The sequence below is a fragment of the Symphalangus syndactylus genome, chromosome 6 (assembly GCF_028878055.3).
Source record: "Symphalangus syndactylus isolate Jambi chromosome 6, NHGRI_mSymSyn1-v2.1_pri, whole genome shotgun sequence".
NCBI classification, from domain to species: domain Eukaryota; kingdom Metazoa; phylum Chordata; class Mammalia; order Primates; family Hylobatidae; genus Symphalangus; species Symphalangus syndactylus.
In genome coordinates this window covers 28,595,666-28,614,102 of record NC_072428.2, presented here as the reverse complement: position 1 = coordinate 28,614,102, position 18,437 = coordinate 28,595,666, and the positions used below count along the sequence as shown (strand labels likewise).

General features: G+C 40.9%; 1 protein-coding gene across 5 annotated transcripts in view; it reads right to left on the bottom strand.

Annotated features, from left to right (window-relative positions):
- Window positions 1–17,912, bottom strand: part of BDNF (brain derived neurotrophic factor) — a 68,026-nt gene extending 50,114 nt beyond the window's left edge. The window contains exon 1 of one of the 5 annotated variants that reach the window (XM_055282083.2): window positions 17,293–17,912. In XM_055282083.2, coding sequence (XP_055138058.1) covers window positions 17,293–17,295 — 3 coding nt within the window. In that variant the 5' untranslated portion in view covers window positions 17,296–17,912. The other 4 variants (XM_055282086.2, XM_055282084.2, XM_063641897.1 and 1 more) reach the window with 4 other exon arrangements.
- Window positions 17,913–18,437: the final 525 nt, after the last annotated feature.

Here is an 18,437-nt window from a genome sequence, read left to right as displayed (position 1 = left end):
GACATGTTTTTTCTATTAATAATTTTAATTGGCTGAGGTCAATTCTATCACTATAAGCATTTTATATTTAATTATGTTTATTTAAGCTTCCTAGTTACTCCTACCTTCAGTCTTCCTTGCAAGAAAAAACAAAATAAGTTGTCTAGTCTAGTATCAAATAAGTTGGCCTAAAAAAACTGTTGAAACTTTCCGTAATTAGCATAGGGAAAATACTAAGTAAACAGAAAACCCTGCTGCTGAGCAGAGTGGCACAGGTGTTTTCAAATTCATCCTGGATAATTTGAAAGGCCCAGTCCAATGTTAAACTATGTCACTCGCAATCCTTGAAATTCTTGTATAAGGCCTGTCCTGAGAAAAACCTTAAGGGAGAAGTAATTTCCCTATTCATGAGATGTTACATTCTCACTAAGCTTTTTATGAAACATAAGAATAGCTCTATACCATACCCAAATGTGTTCAAATTGGTCAACACCTGTTACAGGAGTTATGTAACCAGGCGTAGCCATTAGTGGCAGACAAAAGAAAGGAACCACAGCAAGAAACTTTTAGAAGGGCCAAGACTAGGAGAGTAGAACAAGAGGGTCAAAAACTGATCCCATCTGGGAATAATATTTAGTTGGATCAAGAAAAACAGCATAGAAACCATTAAGAAACTGTTGAGACTAGACCCCCAAACATATGAGAATCATCAACTTGTAGCCCTCCAAGTTACCAGATTTGTGCTGAGAACATTTAAAAATTAATAATGAAGAATAAATTTGGTTTACTTGTTGTAATATTTCTATAAGCATGGTCAAAAGGGATGTTAGATTGTGGGCATAAGTTAGAGCTGACAGTAATAAATAGCTGTGGTATTAGTTGGTTTTGCTAGGAGAAAAGCCGTGAGAAGAATTAACAAATTTAAACCAAAGGGTTTCAGGACATTGAATCAGATGAAAGATGAACATTAGCTTATTTTTGAGACTCACCTATTTAGGCTGTGTGATGATTGGAGTGAGAGATTTTCTACAGCCAAATTTTATATTCTTCATGAAAAAAACGAAAAAGAAAAATATGCCAAAAGAATTTAGAAAAAAAATAACTGAACTTCCTAAAGTCTTATTTTAAAAACACACACTAAGAATTTGGCCTACTTTCATGTGATTCTGATACGTGAATCCACACAGCAGTCTTTGGTGGTCTTTTTGACCAAGGACTTGGGCAGGATGTGCAACTGGCCCTCTTTCTACCTCCAGATAGCACAGGTGTGGTGAGAATGAAATCCTTAATAGTGCATGGTTGTGAAGAATGGGTTAGGCTTTAGATTAGTCTGGCATACAGAATCATTTGGAAACATCCGAAACTCCTGACTTTCTCAACTTTAGTTGCCTTTTACTTCATAGTTACAGTCATTCAGTTGATGAAAGATTGCTGAGTATCTACTATCTGTCAGGAGGCTATTCTATGGGCTGATACAGGCAGATGCATAAAATACATTTTAGCCCTTTACATGCTCATATTCTAGAACATAAGAGTTGTATTTTAATCCGTGGTGCCACTTGCAAATTTGTTAAGTCTAGGAAGTTTTGTTTTGTTTTGTTTTATTTTCCCTTGCCAAAGGTTTGGTGTGCATAAAGATGATGGTAAACATGCCCCTAGTGGCCAGGGGGTGGTAGTGATGGACAAGAAACTTGCTCCCAAAGCTGGAGTGGCGCTTAGATGCTGGGGATGGCCCACCATGGTTAATCAGTCCCCAGTTATTTTGGTTAGCAGTGTTTTACAAAAGGTAGACAAAGGAGAAGGAGTGGATAGGGTGGGAGGGAGGAAATGAGACAATTTTTGTTTGAGGCAAATAATTTTTCTAAATATGATAGATAGACCTATAAAAGACAGGTCCAGAAGGGATCTTAAGAGATTATCTCATCTTCCTCACTATTTATAGGCCTATCACTGCAGACCAGGGAAGTAGACTACACATCCTTCTTCTGGGGAGCTATCTAGAATCCAGCAATGCTGGTGCTTGGAAGTCCTCACTTGTAATGCATTTTTGTTCCTGTTGCAATTTATATCTTATTTCATTTCATTCAACCTTAGTGAAGATGGAGAACAGCTGCTTACTAACCTCCTTGTGTTATTAAGTCACCACTCAGACTTTTCTCATAGCAAAAGATCAGATCTCACAACCTTTCTTCATAAACTCCAACTTTCAACCCATTAATCATTTCCCTTGGTCTACCCTGGACCTCCTCCAAGATTTCTATATTTTTCTGAAAATGTGGAGCCCCAAACCAGACATGTGTGTGAAATTATCCAGGGCTCAGGAAACACAGGAGTCATGAATTATCTGAACACAGCTGTTGGGAAAAACTAAAGGGAAGATTCAATCAGATTGACAAATCCTCCCCTTGCAACTTGGAGACAAAGTAGTGGTTGTTTAATAAAAAGATGAGCCTTCATAACAAAGCTATGTCTTCTGTCCTTAGCTTTTAAATGAAGCATTATTTTCAAAAGAAACAACTCTTGAATAGAACATTTAGCTTTCACTGTTTTCCCCCTCAACAAAATTGTTTAAGAACCGGTGGCTTTTCTGTACTCCACTTAAAATCCCAAGTTGTAGACCTTTCACATTTAAATTGGATTTTTGCTTTCATATTCTCAGGTCCTTATTATATACTGATATAATTTCTCTCAAAGGTAAGGTCTATGAAATACTACACTACTTTCGAAGCTTTACCTTTCACCTAAATTGAACCATTTCTTTTCATTTGGTCCGCACACAAATTCCAGTTAGAATAAAGTGAATAAAACTAAGTTGAATTCAGTAAAAGAGAATTATGCTAACCTACATGATACCTAGAATCAAGTCTTCATAAACTCATTAAGTATGTCTCCATTATGGCCTTACAACCCAATGTGACCAAATCATGGGATCAGCAGAAATATTGTTCCCATTACCCAGGAGATATTCTATAGTGTCTGTAAAATCAATCCAATTGGCCCAAGAAGACATTAAGCCAGATATAGAATAAAGTTAACACTCTAAAAAGAAATGGGGTAGCAGAGGAGAACGTTTACTTCCTCTTCATAATACCGCCTTGAGAAATTGTCCAGGGACTTTGTAACCAAAAAGAGACTACTACAAGTGTTTGCTGTAAGTAGGTACTTCTGAAACCTTAGTCAGCCAGTGAGAGGCACCAAGAAGCTATAAGTCTAGTTGGATATAGGAAAGGCTGATGCTGATACAGAAGAATAGGACAAATATAATGTTTCATAAAAGTTGAAGACAGAGAGATGGGGTGGAATGGGGAATGAATTGGTGAGAGCACAGCCATTAATTTAAATTCCAGCCCCCATAATTGTTTTTTGTTTGGTTGGTAGTCGCTGCCGTGTATGTACTCCAGGAAATTACTTCTTTTTTGCTGCTTGGACAGTAGTCATGACCTGGGAATGGGGGGTGGTGTGTGTGGGAGGTGAGGTATTATATGGCTAGATATCCAATTCTGGAAGTCGGATGTCGATGCCATTATTCAAACTAAATATATTTCTGAGACACAAACTAAGACCATTGTCAGTTTTCCTCAAGATAGTTTCCATGCTGAATTAGAAAAATGAAGACCAACACTTCCTTTATTACCAGATTTCATGTGTCCCCCAAATGCAGTAAAATGTTTAATATTGAGGATCTTTTATTTCATAGGCATATTTTCCTGAAGGCCTTGAGAAGAATGAGCCAAACATATGACCATCCACTGGCCTTTTTAATTTAAATAAGTTCCAAGTGTAAACAACTGAAGTTAGCTTTGCATTGTTTGTCCCTTTATGTTGATACTAAATACTGATTTGAACTACTATTCTCACATAATAAACATATTCTTATAGCATTATAACCAGATTGTGGATGTAGATCATGTTAGAACTACTTTGCAAGCCAAATTTCCATTACCTTCCATCTTGTCCACACACAAAAACTAATTAGAGCAAAGTGAGTAAAAATAAGTTGAATTCCATAAAGAAGAATCATGCTAATCTACATGATGCCAATTTATCTCAAAAGTATGTACAAGTTTGACATATTCTTGACTATTTCCTAGATTAATATTTTTTCTAATGTTTCTTTTTATTATTGTACTTTTGGAAATTCATATTGTTATTTATATGATTTTGCTGTTTCTAGAAAGAATTTATAAAACATCAAATTTACCCTTTAGTTAATTGATGTTTATAAGAGCACAATTTTAGAAGAATATTTAGTAATAAAAGTTAATCACAAAAGCAGAATTATATGTATGGATATTATATGAGGAACAAAGAAATTGCTCCAAAGAGTATTTAGTTGGAACATAAGGTGGTTTTAAAAATAAAAATTTTAAATGAGCAAACATTTTCTAACATTTTAAGAGTAGGGATATTAATAGATATAATTAATTTTAGAATTCCTCTTTTTTTTTTTTTTTGATATAGAGTCTCACTCTGTCACCCAGACTGGAGTGCAGTGGCGCAATCTTGGCTCACTGCAACCTCTGCCTCCTGGGTTCAAGCAATTCTCCTGCCTCAGCTTCCTAAGTAGCTGGGACTACAAGCATAGGCCACCATGCTTGGCTCATTTTTTAAGTTTTAGTAGAGACAGAGTTTCACCATGTTGGCCAGGCTAGTCTTGAACTCCTGACCTCAGGTGATCCACCCGCCTCAGCCTCCCAAAGAGCTGGGATTACAGGCATGAGCCACCACATCTCTTTTATTTCTTGATCACTTTAGGGAAAATATATTAGTCGTTGTTGTTTTCTTGGGGTGGAGGATCAGGAGTGAAAAGAATTTTGTCACTGAAAATCAAATAAAGCTGTTGTCAAATCTCAGCTAAAAGAACCAAATGAAGTAACTCTGAAACAAGTAATAATATAGGAATCAATGAAAACTCGAAGTTTCAAGTTTTAGCTAGTGTCTCAATAGTCACAAAGTAACTATAGGATATTTAAGAAGTATAAAGTATAATTAGTTTTGTCCTACCATTTTGAAATTAATAATATCTGATTAGAATGCTATTAAAGTGTTGTTATGCTTATGTTTTAGTAATTAATCTGTTTTTAATTTTATTTTGAACATTAAAGTAATTAAAATCTTGCACAGACTCTCCATTGTTTCCTTTTGATGTGACTATTAGGAAATAGAAGAAATATCTTTGTCATATGATATTATTTTAAGGCCCAGATAGTAGTCAAAAGAACTTGGGTCCTAATTTAAAACTGTCAGTTTCTGGCCATGTAACCTGGGCAAGTGACTTCACTAGCCCAGGGTTGTTCAGATAGATACCGTAAGGGCCATATAATTGTTTATTGAATAAATTGATAGATCTACCACTGTGCACCTCAGTTGCCCAATCAATCAAATGAGGTCAGTGAGCTACAAACTGAGTTTGCTAAACCTGGCAACACTTTCAGACCTTATCTCAGAAAGAAGAGATGATTTAGGTGATTTCAATGCATGAGGGGAATCAGTGAACTAGATCATTTGTAAGGTACTTTTTCTATCGAAATTTGAACTCCAAGTTTAGTTTACCAAATGATATACAGTTCCTGAGCCAAGGTAAGGACTTATAGTCTACCAGCCATCATATTACTTAGTTATCTCTGACAAAGCTTTAGGTGGACTTTTTCATATATCAAAATGTCCTTCAAGATTATCCTTTTTTGCTAGGCTGCTTTCAGAGCTCTGGGACATATCAAATCCATTATGTGTTCATGGTGGTTCATGGTTATTCCTTCCCTGAATAAATTAGAGTGGAGGTGGGATGAAGTCTCTTCATGGACTTCCGCATCTTTGATTACTTATATGCCTTTGGCAGCTCTGCAAAGACCACTGACTTGTGTGCTAAGACATACCAGTATGCATCCAATCCCTCATTTAAAACCACATCTTTCTAGGAGCTGCTTTCTAGGAGGAAGATGGATGAAATAAATATATCAGGAAGATGCCCACGTAGATATGCGACTCCCTTACCCAGAATATATCCCAGCTTAGTTTCTAGAGCTAGTATCCAGAGTTCTGAGTTGGTGCAAAGACACAAAGGACCCAGACACCAATTCCTGGCATGCTCCCAAATGAGATGCTGTTTTCAGGAAAGTTCCAAGTTTGGAGTGGATCCTTTGGAGGAAGAGCATTGAATTGCACAAGGAAAGCCAATAAACATTCTAGTCCCCAACAGGGACTATAAGCCTTGTAATTACGTTTTAGACTGTGCTTGTCCATCCTCTTCTTCTCCATATCTGTAAACAACATGTTAGCTTTGGAGGTTTGTCATCCACTGTGTGTCTTTGGAGAGGGTGTTCCTCATCACAGCATCTGCAGTATTATAGCCAGTAACAGTTTGCAAAGGCAAACTTATGAAATAGCTTCTAAACATACTAAATCCTAATCCAAACAATTTATAACGTTTCTTACTCAATAACTCTCAGAAGTCAACTAACTTGGAACTGCCCTAAACAAGTTAAGAAAGGAGTCAGACATCACCCATTGGGTCAATAAACTAAAGTGGAAGGAAGAACATGCAGGTGAAAGGTTTCAGATTCTAATCTCTTCAGTGACTATATACTTATGTCTGGATCATTCTGTATCTTGATAGTGTTTTAAGTGTGATGATAATTATAATAATAAAAGCTAAGATTGAATAGTGATTTGCAGATTAGTGATTAAAAAAAGGGCTTTGACATTAGGCAGACCTAGGTTTGAACCCAGCTTTGCCACTTATTGGCTCTGCTAACTTAAGATAGTTAATTACTGATGCCTCAGTTTCCTTATCTTTAAAAGAAAAATAATCATCTTAGCCTAGAAAGATTGTTGTGAGGATTCGATGAACTATGGAAATGCAGAATGCTCACCATAGTGAGCTCAACAAAGTTAGATTTTATTATTAATGTATATGATCCTAACAAAACATTTTAATACTTTTTCCATTTTATGATTATGAAAACTGGGCTTCAAAAAGGGTAGGTGACAATTAGCTATTTGAAAATCTCTCATTGGTTAGCAAAGATCAAAATGATTCTAAAGTAGCACTCCTGGAAATGAATTGGGAGACTCATGGCCATCTCAAAGAGTTGTGGTCAAGATCTTGTAAGAAAATGTGTGTGTAAACCATCTGATAATGGGAGACCCAGATTAAATCTGGGTGGTAGCTATAAGATGGGGAGGCACAACTTTATAATGGACTTTGGAACAAGAAAACTTTGGGTTTGAAGTTTAGCTTCTCCAATTCAGATTTTCTGTGTTAGTTTGGGCAAGTTACTTAAATTCTCTGAGCTCTAGTTCTCTTAATCTATCTCTGAGAGTTACTTTGAGAGTTAAGTAATATATGCCAAATACAAAACAAATAACAGTACTGGATGAATGCAGAATAAATGTCATCCTACATCATTATAATTTCCCATGGTGTAGTAAAGACAAACAGGAAGAGTTTCAGTAATCTCTTGGGTTAGTGAGGTCAGAACAGGTATCTTAAGCAATGCTGAGTTAATGACCAGAATCTGAACTTTTTATCTTTTTCAGTGGAGTGATGGATTGCTAGGGTAATGGGGTTGTGCTGGTGATACTAAAGATAAATGTTAGAGTAATAGCAAGCTCATTCAATAGAAACATGCTTACCATACCCTGGCCTTCTCAGTATTTGGTCCTTTCCCCACTTGGCAGCTTGTCTAATGGCAAATGTGAATTTTAAAAGTTTTCTCCCAATGCCAGTTTCCTTTTGCCAGGAAGGAAACGACAATGGCTAATGTTGACATTGACTAAATTAACATTTCTGAATCTACGCTGTGCTAATAAGTGCTTCTCAAGTGTTCTCTTGTTAAATATGTGTGGGAAATGTTACACAGTAGTATTTGCATGCTTTCTCACCAGTATACATCACAGACACCTTCATATCACATGTCAGTTTTATAGATATTTCAAAATACATTGATACTTATCATTACTTCAAAATTATAATATTTACCTTGCTGTTAGATCTTATTTAATGTATTAAAAAGCATATATATTACTTTATCACACATATGTTATTTTAAATGTTTTTATAACTGTACATCAATGCCACTGGCTTCCTTTGTAATCTTATACATTTATTTCATTCACTTAGAATTTTTTTTTTTTTTTTGAGACAAAGTCTCACTGTGTCATCCAGGCTGGAGTGCAGTGGCTGATCTCGGGTCACTGCAACCTCTACCTCCCAGATTCAAGTGATTCTCGTGCCTCAGCCTTCCAAGTAGCTGGGATTAAAGGTACGTGCCACCAAGCCCAGCTAATTTTTTTTTTTTTTTTTGTAAAGACATGGTTTTGCCATGTTGGCCAGGCTGGTCTGGAACTCCTGACCTCAAGTGATCCACCCACCTTGGCCTCCCAAAGTGCTGAGATTACAGGCATGAGCCATCGTGCCTGGGCCCATTTAGACATTTTTATGAGAAGGGTTTACATAGGCTTCACCAGACTGCCAAGAGAGTTGAGTCCATGGCATGAAAGTCTTTACAATGGGCAATTCTTTCTTTCTTTTTTCTTTTTTTTTTTGCCAGGCTGGAGTGCAATGGCATGATCTTGGCTCACTACAGCCTCTGCCTCCATGGTTCAAGTTATTCTCCTACCTCAGCCTCCCGAGTAGCTGAGATTACAGGCATGAACCACTAATTTTTTGTATTTTTAGTAGAGACAGGGTTTTGCCATGTTGGCCAGGCTGGTCTGGAACTCCTGACCTCGAGTGATCCACTCACCTCGGCCTCCCAAAGTGTTGGGATTACAGGCATTAGCCACCACGCTGGGCATCAGAGCAATTCTTAAACATTGATTATGGAAGTTATTGGCAAGGAAGAAGTCCTTAGTGGAGGAGGAAGGTGAAAGCAGAAGAAATCATTGTTTCCTACTAAAGTAGCCAGAACAACAATGAGCATTGAAGGTAGAGAACAGTCAATTCAAGAGCCCCTGTATAATTAGAACTCCATTGTGACTTCCCTTTTTATTTCTCGATTTTTTTCCACATTCTCTTTCTTTTCTCTATTCACTCACACAGCAATGCCCTATCCCAAAGGCTTTGGATGTTTGTGGCACCTTTCTGCAATCACCTAATTTGTGTATTTTTTCCCCACAGTAACCTTGTTACTTAGAGACAGGAGGTGGTTGATATATTTCCTTGAAGAGGGAGGAATCAATTCTAACTTCTTTTGCTACTGATGAGCATGGTGCTACAAGGAAATTTCTAGATAGCATAACATTATAACATTCACTCTGGGAACAAAGATCTCAGAGCATTTTCTGCTGCTGTTTAGGAAAATTGTTGGATCACCTTTCCCAGGATGCGAAGATTTTGGAGTGGATTTAACATTCACTCAGAGGTTAAAAACTTTGACAAAGTACCTCTTACTTCCTGTAGTGGTCTGGGAAATGCCCAGAGTGGATCAGAATGTCCTATACAAGCTACAGCTTTCTCCTAGCTTCAGGCTGAATTGTTAAATCCAGAGGTCACATGTTACTAAACTGCTGGTTTTAAGACACTAGACTTTGAAGATTTTTTATTTTTAAATTAATACTTTGTAATATATTTTGCCATTTGTCTAAAATAGAATTCAAGAATGATGTCTGTTATGCCTAGTGCATCAGAAGTTATTTTAAATATGGCATCTTTATAAAAGTCAATAGCTGCCTCATCAAAGGGCAATCATGTCTAGTGTGGGTGGCTGTGCCAATTGTTTTTGAACTACTGCAGCAATCTAGCCAATCCCAGGGAATGGCTTGCAGTCTTTCTACACCCACATTTTTTTTCTTAATTATCTCCACCAGGCTGAGTTAGTTAAGGACAGATCTATAGCATTTCCTGGATGTCAAAATGCCCACACACCTTCTGCAATCCTTGGGCTACCTGCTCCCTTTCATGTTTCTTTTGGCTTGTCCATCTAATTATCTATTATCATGTGTATATAATGCATTATTCATGAGACCCAGGCAATTTCAGGATGTAATATCTTTGATTTTAAAAGGAAATGACCTGAAAAATTATAACTTCTGCTTGCACAAAGAAAATAAGCAGTAAATTTGACAGCAGGTCTTCCATCGCACCACCTGCTTTTAAAAATAATCCGCAGAAATTTGAGATCATTCTCTAAATTAAAACTTTCCTAGCCATCATTCCATAAACGAACAGGTTCAACACGTAGATTCCTTCTATTCTGGGTTCAAATATGTTACTTTGATTTTTTTCATGATATACTTCTTAACAAGTTAAAAATTTGTGGTACCCAAAATTGTAAATCATCAAAGGTTAGGGTAACTTAGGCTTTAATTTCCCCTACACCACAAGAAACAGTTATAGACTATATCTCTTATATCACTCAAACTTGGAACGGAAGTGGAATTTAGAGTTTATTCTGAGAACATCTCTTTTGTTTTATGTGTGAGGAAGCAGAGATCAAGAGTGACTGATTGACTTTTTTGGGTACTGACCAGCGGTTGGAAGTAAAGCCTAAACTCAGGCTCTTAATCTTATTCACTGTGTTCTCTTGAAAAAAAGGAATCTTATGAGTCCAGAAGTCTGTCCCCTTCTAAGAATTGGAGCAAATAAAGAGACCAGTCTTTGTCTCTAGGCCACAAGATCCACCAAGATAGGGACCATTTGGTCTTGCTTATTCTTGAATCTCCATATTGTAATATAGTTCCTGGCACATAATGGCAAACTATGTGTTGCCAATTAATACTTACAAAATAAAATTATTAATGCTAGAGTCTCTATAGGAAGCATACCTTTTGGGCAAAACGGGAAATGATCAGCCAAGCTCATGATCCACATAAGTATCAGAACATCTACCAAGATAAACAAGTACCCAGTGTCCAAGACTGGGATGAAATTCCAGAGGGTCGAAAGAAAACAAGCCAGCATGAATTCATGTATCAGATATGGGCTGGGCTAAGTGACCTCTGAGAACCTTCCCAGACCCCAGATTCTATGATTCACAAGTAAAGGTAATGTACATCTTGGCTTTGGCTCTTCTTATTCTCTGTATTTGTTTTTTGGGGAATTAGCAACTATGACTTAGATGGTATGTCAACTAGAGGAAGAGTCCTGCTTTCTTTGAGTTTCTGACTGTGGGAGAGGGAAAGACTGTCTTAGGAAGACTAGTTAAAACTTTCCATTAGGCCTGACAATTTTGAAAACAATTTGTAGAAAATGTTTTTAATTTAATTAAATAAATCAAAATAGGAGAAAATAATGCCTACAGCTCCCTCTGATGCCCTAGTGGAGTTTCAGGCAGCATGGTCTAGAGAGGAACAAACACAAATTTCCTTAAAATTTGAAGAAAGATTCTGAGTTAGTCTTTACATCTTACTGGCAGTGTAGTGTTAGATAATTCTGCACCTTACTTTCCTCATCTGTAAAAGGTGATTGGTGATTCCTACCTTACATGACTGATAAGGAAATCAAATGAAACCTGTAGAGAGCTGTCAAAGTACTATATGAATCTAAAGTGTTATTACTAGGAAATACAAATAAAGTCTGCACTACAGCAGAAAAATTTCTTATAGGATTTTTTTTTTTTTTTTTTTTTTTTTTTTTTTTTTTTTTTTGAGACGGAGTCTCGCTCTGTCACCCAGGCTGGAGTGCAGTGGCGCAATCTCGGCTCACTGTAAGCTCCGCCTCCCGGGTTCACGCCATTCTCCTGCCTCAGCCTCTCCGAGTAGCTGGGACTACAGGTGCCCACCACCACGGCCGGCTAATTTTTTGTATTTTTAGTAGAGACGGGGTTTCACCGTGGTCTCGATCTCTTGACCTCGTGATCCGCCCGCTTCGGCCTCCCAAAGTGCTGGGATTACAAGCGTGAGCCACCGCGCCCGGCCAGGATTGTTTTATAATGTTGGAAAGAAAGAAGAAAAAAAATCCACCTGAATTTTTAAAAAGTCAGAATGAACACTCCAAAAATTGCCAAATGAGATTAGAGGCAGGGATAAAGAATTCATCCTTCCATCTCTGCACCATAGTGTTTTAAGGGTATTAATCTTTATGAAACACGTGTATCTTTCTCAAAAGACACTTGTTAAAGCAGCAGCTCTACATTCCAAAGTAAAAGAGGAAAGATGTCATATTTCTGAAATTATAATCACCTTTAAGCCAAAAAGGGGAGAAATTTATTTGTTGTTGAAAAATTTAATCTTTCTTTCTTTAAGACCTCTATTTCCATAGCACTCAATGATGGTAAGCTTTCACTAGATGCTAATGTTTATTTTTATTGCTAAGTAGTACGCAATGTTCTTGACATAGATTATGGCATGTAAATTTAAGAGACTCACTGCTTGTTAAATTCCCACCAGAAAACACACACAGAGACACACACGCCCATACACACACACACAGACACACACACACACACACACACACACAGCAGTAGCAGATCAGCAGAGAAAGACACCAGCCAAAGAAAGATAATTTGAGATACTTCTGAGGTAGCAGTTGTAAAATTAAAATAAGCAACTCATTAAATTATCCATAGAGTGAAAAGAAAGCTGCAAAAATAGATATTTTTCTGGCAAGTCAGTGCTTTTCAGAATAAATTTAGTTTTCAGCAGAGCTTTTAAATCTGATGATATCAGTTCATATTCATTAGAGTTATTTAAGTGGTTAGACTAGTTTGTCTAATTAAAACCAAAGAGTAGCTTTACTGGCCTTTGATAGAAGTATATTTAATAAAAAATATGCTCAGTTAGACATCATTTTAACTGACAGATTGTAAGCAATATGATCGAGTGAATGTTACTTGAGCAAGTTTGAGCCTGGTCCCAAAATCACAGAATTACAAAATAAAAACCCTTTGTAAGTCATGCTTTAATGCTGGTTTTCCCTCATTTCTGTTTGTTGGCTGATTATCTATTTTATGGTCATCCAGTCCCTTGCCTTCTCTCTCTCTCACTGCTTGATTTTGGAATGTTGTTTCTTACTAAAGCTTCCCCTAGAGGACAGGCCAGGAAAAGGAAAGAAACTAAATTCACCAGCTTCTCTCCTATTAAGAATTTAGATCAGAGATTTGATGGGGAAAGAGTCTGGCAAATGAAAGGGGAAGCTTATTTATGTTGATTTTAGATCTTTAAAAGCCTTCTTTCCAGTGTACATTAATAGACAATTGAAAAATAATATTTTATAAGTCAACTAATCACTTGCTTTTAAAATCCCCACTTACTACCTTGAGCATATACATTAGATTTTGTTTTAAAATAACTAGTACTCTGGTTCAGTCAAATGAAAATGATATATGGAAAGAGAATGTCATAACGATACCTCCCATTTATGGAGTGCCTGCTTCCCAGTTTGCAAAGCCCTTATAGATATTCTCTTCTATCCTCCAAAAATTGCTGTGTTGTAGGTCTTACTATCAATGACACTGAAAAAGCTACTGGCAGGATGCACATATTCTCATGTGAATCAATACTGGTATACTCCATTGGGGGAGCTAGACCAAGCTAAAATCTCACATACAGAAATAGTAATATGCAAGACCAAGGGGTATAAAAGTAGGCTAGGTTACTGTTAATTTAATAACAGCCAGATTAAAATTCTCTCTCTTTCCTCTTTCTTCCCTTCTTCTCTCTGTCACCTTCTAGACTTCTGACTGATTCCAAACAGGACAATTGAAACGTCATGCCTTCATGCTGAAGAGCTCTTTGTAAATACACATAAACAGTGAATATCAGGTGCACCATTTTTAAAGTGATATTCATTTCCACAACAGTTTAGGTGAAACCATGTCATCTTACAAGTTGAGTGTGTGTGTGTGTGTGTGTGTAGAGGATGACGTGACACTTTTGAGGTTTATTTAATTTGTTAAAGATCTCAAGGTTACAAGACATAGACTGTTAAGCATTTTTCCTCCCAGAGACACGATATCTACAATTTTCTCGATTCAACTGTCAGCTAAATTGGCAAGTCAACTAAAAGGATAATATTCCCTTAACGATGCATTCATTTGAAGCCCTAGCAACTGTATTAGGCAGCAGCGAGTATTCGCTAGCAAGGGATGGCGCGGGGAGAGGAAACTGCAATTTAGAGTGACAGATGATTTCTTTCCCATCCATCAAGCTACCTCAAAATGTCACAATATTTACACCTCTTTCTTGGTGAATTAGAATCCAGAGACAAGCAGACAGAAAGAAAAAAATAATAATTCCGGCCGGTTGCCGCCTGATAGGAAAAAGCAAGCGTTGCACCTTTAAATTCTGCTCCTCCATTCCCCGTTCCGCACACCCCCCACCCGCCCCTCCCGGGATTTTGCAATAAATCTCCCAGTTCTGCGTTCAGCCCTGCAGATCCGTATTTAAAACAGCACCATCTGGGAAGGGTGGGTGGCGATGGTGATGCGGGCGCCTTGGAGTTCCTTTGCAGCACGCTTGGAATTGCATCAGACTGATCAGAAATCCCCCCGCCCCCAAGCTCAGCCCCTCCTGCCACGCTCCCCTGCCCGCCCCTCCCCTCCCCTCCCTTCGCGTAGATCTGACTGAGAAAACGACTGGATCTCGGAACAATCTGTGCCCCATTCGCTGCAGGCTTGCTCCGTAAACCCTGCCCTACGCTCCCTTTGTGTGCCGAGCAGCCTATCACCGTCATCTGATCCTAGCGCCTGTTTTTTATCTTTTCCTTCTAAATTTCCACAATATCCTCGCTTCGCCTATGAATCCACCTGCGCAGAGTTGGGATTCTTTCTTTTCGTTCGTTAAAACAGTGGTCTTGAGTTTCGGAAATAGGTTTTTCCTATGTTCCCCTCACCCCTACCCCAAGCTCTTGCCTTTTAATTAAGAAGAGCTGATCCGGGGAGGAGTCCAGAACGACCAAGCCCTGGGGCGAAAACTGCCACCGGGCACGGCTCTGTGGCCGGAACAAAAGGCCTGAGAAGGGGGTGGGGGTGAGGGTTATAGGAGTGTGGAGAGGCTGGTGGCCCCCGCCCAGGGGCGCCTAAGTCCCTGAGCTCCCCGAAGAGTGGCAAGAGGATAACGCAGCCGCGCGTTCCGGCAGTTCGCGGTCGCCCGGGGGTGCAGCCGGGGGCGGGAGAGGTAGAACACAGGGCTGGGCGGCTCCGCGCCGCTTCTATCTCACCCGCCAAGCCCCCCACCTCCACCCCCCGCCAGTCCCCCGGCCCACCCGGGTGGCGGCGGCGGCTCAGCGACTAGCCGGCCGCCCTCCACCGGTGCCTCCGGACGCAACCTCGCCCTGGCAGGGCGGTCTGCGCGCCCAGCTGATTGGTGGCTCTGTCCAGCCGCCGCACGGAGCTAAGAGTGTTCTTCTCCACCGCCTCCAGCCTCCCAGGCCCCCTCGCCCGGCCCGCTCGCTGGCTCTTCGGTCCGGAAAGGACCTTCTACTCCCAGGCGGAGGCCCCCCTTTCCCTGAGTTACCCCGACTGACTCGGACCTGGGCTCAGTGAGGCATCCGGCCCGGCTGGGGAGCGGAGCGCGGTCTCGGCAGCTCCCCTTCCCTTGAGAAAGCGAGAGCCCTCTAAGCCAGCGCCCGAAACTCGCGGGGAGGGAGGACAGAAGGGAAAAAAAAAAAAAACCCAGAAAGAAACATCCAGCGAGGAGCGAGGGCGACGGAGAGGAAGAGATAGAATGAGGGAGGGATGGAGGCTGGAGGAGGGGGCGGGGTGGAAGAAGGGGGGCGGGAAGGAGGGAGGGGGAAAGAGAGGGAGGGAGGTATACAGAGAGAATGAATCCTTCTCACTAGAAGAGCTGAAATTACCTTGATTCATTTTTTATGTTGGAGGTTTAGCTTTACCTCCTTCCCTCTTCCCAACCTCCACCTCCTCTTTCCCCACTGCACACCACCTCCACCGCCTGATTCTAAATGCTACAAAGTCAAATTTTAGGAAATCGAATGTTGTGCGAAAGCTTCATAATTAGTAATGAATCTACTGTACACACGCACACACACACCAGCAAAGAAAACGGAAAAGAGGGAGGTGAAGGGGAGAACAAGAGAGATAAATCTTACATTTGAATCAGACATTCGCAGGTCCAAGTTAACTAAACTCATTATATCCGCAGGAAGACTGAGTTTCTTTTTTTCCTTCTCCCTTTGCCCCAGGGTTCTCACCTAGGGCAATTCAAACTGGGCAAATACCAAGAAACAACCCCCTCTCATGCTCCCCCTCTACCTCCTCCCCTCCACCACGCGTCCTCTCCGGAAGACAGAGTATCAAAATAGCTCAAGAATTGGGGATGCAGGGGGTCCCCGCCCCGGTGCTTACCTTCTTTGCGGCTTACACCACCCCGGTGGCTAGATCCTGGAGATAAACACTTGCATTTCCCAAAGTTAACCCAGTATACCAACCCGGAGCTTGCCAAGAGTCTATTCCAGCCTACACCGCTAGGAAGCCAACTTCAGCGAGCTCAATGAGGGGACCAAACTGGGGCTCGCTTTCCAAACGCTCCGCTCCAAAATCTGACTCTTTCTCCAGCCCCGATCTCAGTGTGAGCCGAACCTCAGAAAAGACGCTTTTTAAGGGCGACACAGGGTTGGCTTTACAGCGGGGCCAAGAAGACTACCTGGGGGTACCGCCACCTCGGACAAATCCGTTGGCTCTGTCCAAGGTGCTGAATGGACTCCGATCGCCCGGATTACACACCCGGCAGAGCAGGAGGAAAAGGCTTAAAAACCTCTAATTAAGTGATACTTGATATTGCTCTAGACGGTTTCTTCCACTTCCTTACGTTTTGTCACGTGCGGATGGCTTTGGCAAAGCCATCCTGTTAACAGTTGATCACATGTTTATGAGAACCTTTTCTTCTACGAGAGGATTACCCATTTCATTACCGGTGATATGCACTTCTGACTTATTTCTCTCCCCCCAACCCCACCCCCCATCTACACCTAAACTTCCAGTCTCTACCCCACCCTTACCCCCACTCCACCCCCAACCCCAACCTCTAACAGCATTATTGTTTTTAGATGGAAATTAACCCCCTTGCAAATGTCAATTACATGCCCACATATAAATCATAGAATATGATCATACACCATACACATAAAGAAAAAGAATGGAATGCAAGACGGCTGAGAGACAAGCATCAGCCTTGAACAACCAATATAACATACACACCCCCCTCTAGCTCCAAGTTTGTTCCACGCAGTTCCACATAGCTGTGTTAAATCTCAAATGATTCCAATTAAAGTTGCACTGTGTAAAAACCCGATTCCCCTGGCCTGAGTAGCTCTGTTCTTTGGCGTGTGAAGTGCTAGGAAGAGCCGTGATATGCCCGTTGTTAAGCAACATGTCAAGATTTTTCAATTATAATGCAGGGTTTATTGCTACTCACCATTGTGCCTTTGCTGTCCTGGAGACTCAAGTGGCTTAAAATCTCGTCTCCCCAACAGATGCTGGAAGGTAATGTGTCTTGTTTGAAGTCATCATGTGAGAAGTTCGGCTTTGCTCAGTGGATCGCCCACCACTTGGTGTGACTTATGAATCTAATAACCCTTTGCAATATCCGCAAGCTTAAACTCTCAACCACCTTGGCGACTACAGAAGACAAAGCAACTGGCATCGATGTCGAAAAACCTATAGATTTACGCAAACGCCCTCACTCCGAGAGACACGTTTCCTTTTGAGTTCTTACGTGATTCTAATGAATGAGCGAGGTTACCAATGATTGCCCAACTGCCCTGCTATGTAGCAGGTGTTTCCTAGGGCTGCCTTCTAACCGCCCGTTACTGGGTGCTGGCACTGAAAGTTCCCAGAGAAAGTGAGGAGTTTCAGGGTACCCCTGTAAAAAAAAAAAGCCCAGCCTGCACACCGCTCCCTTGCCCACTACGCAGGTCACACCTGGGGCTCCGGCGAAGCTGAATTCGGCTCGGGAGATTTCCCTGTCGCCAGGTAAGAAAACCTTCGCCTTGTCAGGCTAGGGCGGGAAGACCGCTGGGGAACTTGTTGCTTATCAGCGCCGGCAGACTACCGCTTTAATAATAATACCAGAAAAGCGCAGCAGGGAGGGGGTGGGGGGCGGCAACGGCGACGACTAACCTCCCTGTTTACGTGACCGACTCACTGTGACTCCCTGGGGAAAAAAAGGAAACTTCTTAGAAAAGTTCGTGCCCCTCCCCCTCCCCATCATGACTAAGGGTCTCCAGCCGATGAAGTCGTGAGTGATGATCAAATGGGGACTGGGGGGAGGGGGGCGAGTAAGTGACTTGTCCTTGGGAACATCTGCATGCGTCGAAGCGCGCATCAGCCCAACAACTTTCCCTTTTCCTCTTAGGTACTGATGACTAGGCGAGAGGCAACAAGGCGAGCCACTAGTTGCCCACAGGAACCTGTATAAGCCGAGCTCTCAAGCGGCTGAGTTGAATGAACTTAAGACTGCGTTTGCTCTAATGGGTTATGGCTTCCCAAATGTGAGTTAACAGCCCCGGTGCGCAGCTAGGTCGGAAGGCGAGCTGCGGAGAGCGGAGCCGCGGGCCAAGG